General features: G+C 42.2%; 3 protein-coding genes across 5 annotated transcripts in view; 1 reads left to right on the top strand and 2 right to left on the bottom strand.

Moving 5' to 3' along the window:
- The window catches only part of ETFDH (electron transfer flavoprotein dehydrogenase), a 20,327-nt gene extending 20,276 nt beyond the window's left edge, over nucleotides 1-51 (bottom strand). Inside the window, exon 1 of the mRNA XM_042049489.1 lies at nucleotides 1-51. The gene's annotated coding sequence lies outside the window, so the exon portion shown is untranslated.
- Nucleotides 52-142: 91 nt separating this feature from the next.
- CUNH4orf46 (chromosome unknown C4orf46 homolog) lies at nucleotides 143-1,714 on the top strand. Its single transcript, XM_042049488.1, has 2 exons — nucleotides 143-400; nucleotides 496-1,714. The coding sequence occupies exons 1-2, from the start codon at nucleotides 239-241 to the stop codon at nucleotides 649-651; spliced, it is 318 nt and encodes a 105-aa protein (XP_041905422.1). The 5' UTR covers nucleotides 143-238; the 3' UTR covers nucleotides 652-1,714.
- Nucleotides 1,715-1,919: 205 nt separating this feature from the next.
- RXFP1 (relaxin family peptide receptor 1) overlaps nucleotides 1,920-6,587 on the bottom strand; it is a 64,822-nt gene continuing 60,154 nt past the window's right edge. For 2 of the 3 annotated variants that reach the window (XM_042049924.1, XM_042049925.1), the window contains exons 17-18: nucleotides 5,948-6,166; nucleotides 1,920-3,895 (exon numbers count right to left, since the gene is read on the bottom strand). In XM_042049924.1, coding sequence (XP_041905858.1) covers nucleotides 3,594-3,895; nucleotides 5,948-6,166 — 521 coding nt within the window. In that variant the 3' untranslated portion in view covers nucleotides 1,920-3,593. The remainder of the gene's footprint in view (nucleotides 3,896-5,947; nucleotides 6,167-6,587) is intronic. The other variant, XM_042049926.1, reaches the window with a different exon arrangement.

The raw sequence follows: 6,587 nt of genomic DNA, 5'->3' as shown, positions 1-6,587 counted from the left end.
CCCGCGACCGCCCTGCGCACACCCCGCCGGCCTCGGCCCCGCCGCGCCTGCGCGCCCGGCCGCGCGTCCCGCCCCGCCCCGCCCCGGCGGCAGGACTACAGCTCCCAGAGCCCCCTGGGGGCGGTGACTGCGGCCGCTGCCAACCCGCCGGCTCTCCGGGCGGCGGGAGCGGCACTGGCAGTGCTGTGGGCGGCGCTCGGGCGGGAGGCGCGCCCGGCGCGGGAGAGCCGAGCGGGACATGGCCGAGGCGGGGCCGCTGCCGCCGGCGGCGGTGCCCGAGGGGTCACCCGGCGCCGAGCCCCGGAGGGTCCGCGGCGGGGGCGAGGGGTCGGGGCCGCCGGAGCTGCCCGGCGGAAACATACGGGAGCTGCTGGAGGAGGTGGAGATGCAGATCGGCGACGTGAGTGCGGCGCGCTGCCCTCGGGCGGGCTCCGGGACCCCCTCAGGGACGGGGCCGGGCACCGGCGACCCCCAACCCCTCTGCTGTCCCTCCAGGCCGCCTTCTCGCTGGCGAAGATCCTGGAGGCGACGTCGGCCGTGTCGGCCCAGGTGGAGGAGCTGGCCATCAAGTGCTCGGAGAACGCCCGGTTCCTCAGGACGTGGCGGGACCTGCTGAGGGAGGGCTACGAGTCCCTGAAGCCCAGCGGCTGACGCTGGCCCTGCCCGCCGAGCCGCCCGTGTCGGACGGCGGCGGGGCTCTTTTCGACCTCCTCTTTTAGGGAGCTCATGTGGAATTTTGTTTTCCCCCAGAGTTCTTTCACAAATACTTGGGGACTCTCGTATGGATGTTTTATGTAAGTCTTCCGAATAAAAAAACTTTGTTTAGGGGACCAGTTTTGACTTTCAGGTTGTTCGTTGAAGCTCAAGCGACCTCACACTCTTTCTTCTGTGCGAACGTGATAGATACAAAGTTAATATGTGTGCTACGTTCAGAACTCATTACTGCTAGGAAAGTGGAGTCCTATGGTGAAGAATTGTCAGCCCTCCTTTTTAAGAGCTGTTACCAGCAGAAACCCTGCCAACTCCAGAGAAATTTGAACTAACTTCAGTTTTTTGTTATGCACACTTTTTCTTCACGTTGAGTATGGGATAATGTGTCAAGTTGTGGCTTATTTATGAGCTTTAAGAAAAATCCTATATCCCAAACCTTACTATTTTTAGCAGTATTGTAACGTATGTCTGTAAAGCTGCAGATTTTTCGCAAGATGTTTTATTACTGAAAACAATTTTACTTTTTGTTGTAATAAAGTGCCTTATGATGGACCATATATCTCTGCAGGGTAGAAGTTTAACAGCATTGTTCACTGATAGGATGGATTATTTTGAACTATAAGTAAAAACTTCCATTAGTTAGAAAAGAATCTGTGACTTGTATTCTCCTCTCACTGGGGAAGCACTTCAGAGCTTTTTCAGTATTTGGTCCTGTTTTTTATTTTTGCCTTATGCAATGACTAGTCTTATAGTCTAGAGCTTACTGTTAACAGAACCTCTTGGTCTGAAAGATTGCTGATCTGCAATAAATAGCTGTACTGACACTCCTGTACCTTTGTCAGGCACTGTGAAAAATAGTAATGCTGAAATGCAATGGCAGGCTGCAGGAGAACATGACTCTGCTGTGACTTATTAGTCGGCCTTATTTTTACTAGTAGGACTTTTAGAAAGACCAACTGTAGTTTGCTTATCAAAACAATAAAGATGTTGCAAAAATTCTGAAGTATTGACTATTATTGTGTTACTAAAGGAAACAAAGGTGATGTTGAATATAACTGTAATGAAATTCAGTGAAAAACAAGTAATGGCAAGGTCAGGGATCCTTGCATATCTCATCAAAGGCAGTCACAGTCCTTGAGAGGGCTTGGCCCCTCAGAGTAAGGAAGTTCTATTGAAATGAGTTCTAATTGCTCTGGTTAAAGGCAATCCACTTGGCAGGATTTTGCTCAGCTGTTTTTAACCCCCATAACCCGAAATGTTGCTAAACAGCTTGGAAAAGAAGTCATTTTGTTCAGCAGATAATATTTTATTTCAGTAGAACATACAGTAGTGGAAACAAGATGCTAAACAATCTTCAGTTTCAAGATAATCCAAAGTTCTGTAAACAGTTGAAGTGTGAGTCACACTTTTTCAAAATTCTACTTCTTATACTGTTAAGAAGTTAAGTGCAAACATTGGAAGTATCTTTTAACTTAATTTTAAATAGTTTCAAATCAATGCAAAAGAAAGCATTTTTTTACCTTTTTGGGCTTCTAGGCCATCAGACTGAATACGGTACTGAAAGAAGAAGGGAAGTTGTAATAATTCATAATAGAAAAGATTATCTTCAGTAAGAATGTGTGAAGGAACTGCCTCTAGGGGATTGTTTCAGATGGGATAGCTGTTTTTTACCCTTGTAATTCTGGGAAGTAAAATAATGCTTCAAAAAGTGCTGAATGGCTGTGGTTTTCAAATTACTTTAAAGCATCCAGTCAGATGTCCAAAGTGATTAAAATGTAGATGTCATGACACCTATTAAGACTGATAATTTTCTGTTTGACTGTCTCCCTGCTACACAGAGAGACATCTTAAGACTGGAACTTGTTGAAGTGTACAAGCTGTGGCGAGATACCTCTGGTAGCCCGTTAAGAAAAGTGAGGAAAAGAGCAGCAGCAAGATGATGGGATACTCAGTCCAGTCTTTCCAGAGTAAGATACTCTTCTAAAGGGGGAAACTTCTACCAGTTAAAGCTGGGGGACACTCAGTTGGGAAAAAAAAATCCCCAAACCACTCCTTTTTTATTTTTTTCTTCACTACAGCTCTGATTCTGCCTGAACTAGAATCTTAAAGATTAACTAGTCCCAGCCTCTCCCTGCCATGGGCAGGGACCCCTCCCAGTAGACCAGGCTCATCAAGGCCTTGTCCAACCTGGCAGCTGTATTAGAACTATCATTACAATTTCACTATTGCTTTTACTTGAGTCAAATAGTAAATTTATAAAAGGAATACAATTTTCACTTGTTTGTCTTTGAGAAATATAGTTAACTGACCTAATTATGAAATTTAAATGTTTTTCTTACAGCTATTGCTCCTTAAAGCTTTTTAAGATGATGCAGCCTAAATAGAGCCAGTCAGAAACTTTGAGGAGGAAATACATTTCTTAATGAGGAAACCAACTAACTATTTTAATAAAAATCAGCTGTTGAAATGGGAAATTTAAAAAAGAAAAAGAAAATAAACACACACACACACACACACACACACACACTTCTCCATACACAGATGATTTTGAAACAATCTGCTTTCAGGGTGAGATGTTTCAAATGACAATAAATTTTTTTTTTTTTTTTTTTTTCACACACTTGGCTTCTGGAAGAAAAAAGCCCCAAACAACTGATTTCTCATTCGGATCTACGATAAATTGTCAAAATGTCAGGTACTACCGTGAGATGGTAAAATGCCAGTTCTACCTGCAAACAGACACATGGCTCCCTCTTCTTCCTGCAGTGGTTCACGTGAGCCCTGATGTCACACCTCCCTCATTTTCCTCGTGGCTGTAAAGCAGTAAGCCCACAGATGTGAAGTTAACAGTGCCGATGTCACTGTGAGGGTTCAAAATGGAATTACGTGTATGAATTTAGTCTGGTTGACTGTGTAGTCACTGAAGCATCCGAAGAGTCTGTACAAAGCACAGGCCTCGTGACCTTTGGTGGGATTTCATGCATTGGCCACATCTCTACCCAAATGAATGATGGACCATATGGTTTCTGGCTGCCTTTAGCTCTCTTGGATCTTCTTTGCCTGTAGTTGTACCAAACCTGGTGAATCATTTCTTTGAAAGGTCGTGTAGTCAAAGTGTAGAGAAGAGGATTCAAAGCACTATTTATTGGCAGTATAAAAATCACCACCCAAGAAGTTATGGTACCTTAGGGAGGGAAAAAGAAAGGCAGCTGTAATATGCATTCCAGTGTTTGCACTCTTTAGTTAACATAAGCACTTGATGCCAACACAGCGTAGCTTCTTGGTGAGAGGGGGAGGTTGTGTGCTCTTAGGCTGAGCTCCTGGCACAACAGGTGCTTTTCTTTTTCTTCTTGCTGTTACACTTGCATGGCCTCCTATCTCTGTTTCCAGGACTCCCTGCAAAAGCTGACATTGTTCTCTCAGTAGTTCCAGTTATCTCTCTTTTCTATGCTGTAGCTTCCTATTTGCCCTGACAGACTTCTTGTTCTGGCTGAGCCCCTTTTTCTTGCCCCAAAACTTTTTGTCTCTGCTTTGCTCCCTGTCTCTTCCTGTGATGTCTGTTCCCTATTCTCTTCCCATGACTGACGACATGCAGTCCTAATGACGCCCCTGATGTTCTGTCCTCCTTCAAAACAGTATCCTCCATTCCCTGTATCCCCTCAGAGGCTGGTTTTCTGTTCTGCACCAGGACTTCTCCATTCCTCCCCTGAAAAAGAGCATTGTATACATCCTCCTTATTCCTTCTTTTCCTGTTGGTAAGAGTTTCTGTGTTCGCTGTCCACCTATCTAAGTCTGTGCATTTTTACAACATCCCCTTCTCATCCTTTACTGTTTGGGAGATAAGTTACCTGAGGGGCAGGTGGAGAAGGAACAGGATTAAAATGCTGAAAGATGTCAGTGGGTGCCCTCTGTTGCATTGTTTGACTTATAAAACTGTTAAAAACTGTTCTAAGAGGCACGAAAAACTCCATTGACTCTCCTTGCCTGATACCCCTCCTTGCCCCTCTCCAGTTTTACAACTTTGTTGCAGTATCAAGACATTCCTGTTGACTCTCATCATATTGGCTACAGTTTTGGAAACAAGCAGGTGCTAGGTTCTAAAGCTGTCACAATGTATCACCAACAAAAACCAAAAGCTATCAAAAGAGGTTTACAGCTTGTGTAAATGCAGGCAGCTAGCTGTCATGCGTAGTTTCATGAAACGAGTAATTACTGTTTAATCTGGTTTATCTATCACAGAACACTAATTTGCTGAATCCAAGATCACCCTGTGATTCAGCAAGATTTCTTCAAGGTTTCCTGACTTATAATCCACCTGCTTCTACTTGTAGCAATATTTTCTTTCAAATATCTTAGGCGGTTTGATAGCTTCTTGAAGAAGCATTTTAGAAGATTTAAAATAACTGAATATTTGACATAACCAGTGTAACTTCCAGACCTTTGAAAAGCAAGTCCAGACTTTGAAAAGCTCCACTCCCAACCCTCTGGTCAGCACATAAGGCAAAATCGTGTGAGCTAAAACATTTTCTTGCCAACATAATATTTTGACATACATCTGTACACTGAGTCTGAATCTGCTGTTGCTGATCTGTTCACACTCACATGTCCTCTCTAACAGGGTTTACAAGCCTCACACAAAGAGACTTTTTTCTGGCATATACTGGTATTGAAAAGTGAAGGAAAAAATTAAGGTGCAATATTAATCTCTTAGGTTATACTATTTTTACATGGGAATATACTCACAGCATGAAGAAGATAAGCAGAGCTCTATGTAACTTAATGATTTGAACTATAAATACCAGCTTGTAAAATAAAGTTATTTCAGAATAAGGTACATTATTAAATCAAGATAGGAAACACTATATTGTCCTGAGTTGTTTAGGCAATAGAACTAGCAAAAGTTGTAAGATGAGAAAAGCCAATGCAACTCAGCCTTGATTTTCAGGTATATTTTCTATGCTTTATAGATGCCATATGTAGACAGACTTGAATGATTTAAACTTTGGAGTTTTTTATGTAAGTCAAAGGTGGCTAATCTTTGATGATTATAGTAATATAGTTCAATTAAAGAACAAAACTATATAGTTCATTGTATTGTGTGTACATAGATATAGATATGGAACATGAAGTTAATTTCAGCAATATAGTTCATTTCATTAAACTCTTTTTCTTCTGAAGTAGAAGAAACACTTCATGCTGGCACTGTTGAAACAGCCTCACAAAAGAAAGGACATACCTGGTATTTCTACTCGAAGTAAAGAAAGGAGTTTCAAGACAAAAATAGGTATCCAACATAGTGCATCAGTAAATACAATGAAGAAAAAACGTTTAGCAAGGATCATCTCTTTTTTAATATGATTCCGAATTTCAGTAGCCATAATAGCTGTCTGGTGAACACTGTAGAACATACTCCCATAGGAAAACACAATGATGATAAAAGCTGCCAAGTTTACACCTGTTTAAAAGTTAAAATTAATCATAATTTAAAAGCATAATGGCAATTCTACATCACCTATTTGCAGTCTGGGTAGAAGAATATTTCATCTAAACTTTTAGTCCCATGGAATTAAGTGGCCAGAAAATCTGAGTCTGTCCTCAACTGAAGACTGAATTTTTGCCTCTACTCAGGTATTGATTTTATTCACTGATAACTGGCAAATGACTGCTATCTGCTTAAAACCAAATATTTCTCTGGTCTTACTATTGCTCTACTTCCCTAACAAAGGCTGTTAATTCAAGAACATAATGGTCAATAATTTGTTTCTACTTTCTCAGTCCTTCACGCATTTTAAGATAGGGGGGTACACATCTCATACAGTAAAATATTCATACTGGAAATAGTCTTTAAATGGTTGCTGGAGCATCTAAATCCAAGG

The sequence above is a fragment of the Corvus kubaryi genome, unplaced genomic scaffold, assembly GCF_017639235.1.
Source record: "Corvus kubaryi isolate FWS band 111438036 unplaced genomic scaffold, C.kubaryi_AGA036_p1.0 71, whole genome shotgun sequence".
NCBI classification, from domain to species: Eukaryota; Metazoa; Chordata; class Aves; order Passeriformes; family Corvidae; genus Corvus; species Corvus kubaryi.
This window is presented reverse-complemented; position numbering and strand designations above follow the sequence as displayed.

Bases quoted from the DNA above. Each gene is read 5' to 3' on its own strand.
- CUNH4orf46 (XM_042049488.1), top strand. From the start codon at position 239: ATGGCCGAGGCGGGGCCGCTGCCGCCGGCGGCGGTGCCCGAGGGGTCA. The intron at 401-495 runs GTGAGTGCGGCG...CTGTCCCTCCAG, and splicing joins TGGAGATGCAGATCGGCGAC to GCCGCCTTCTCGCTGGCGAA.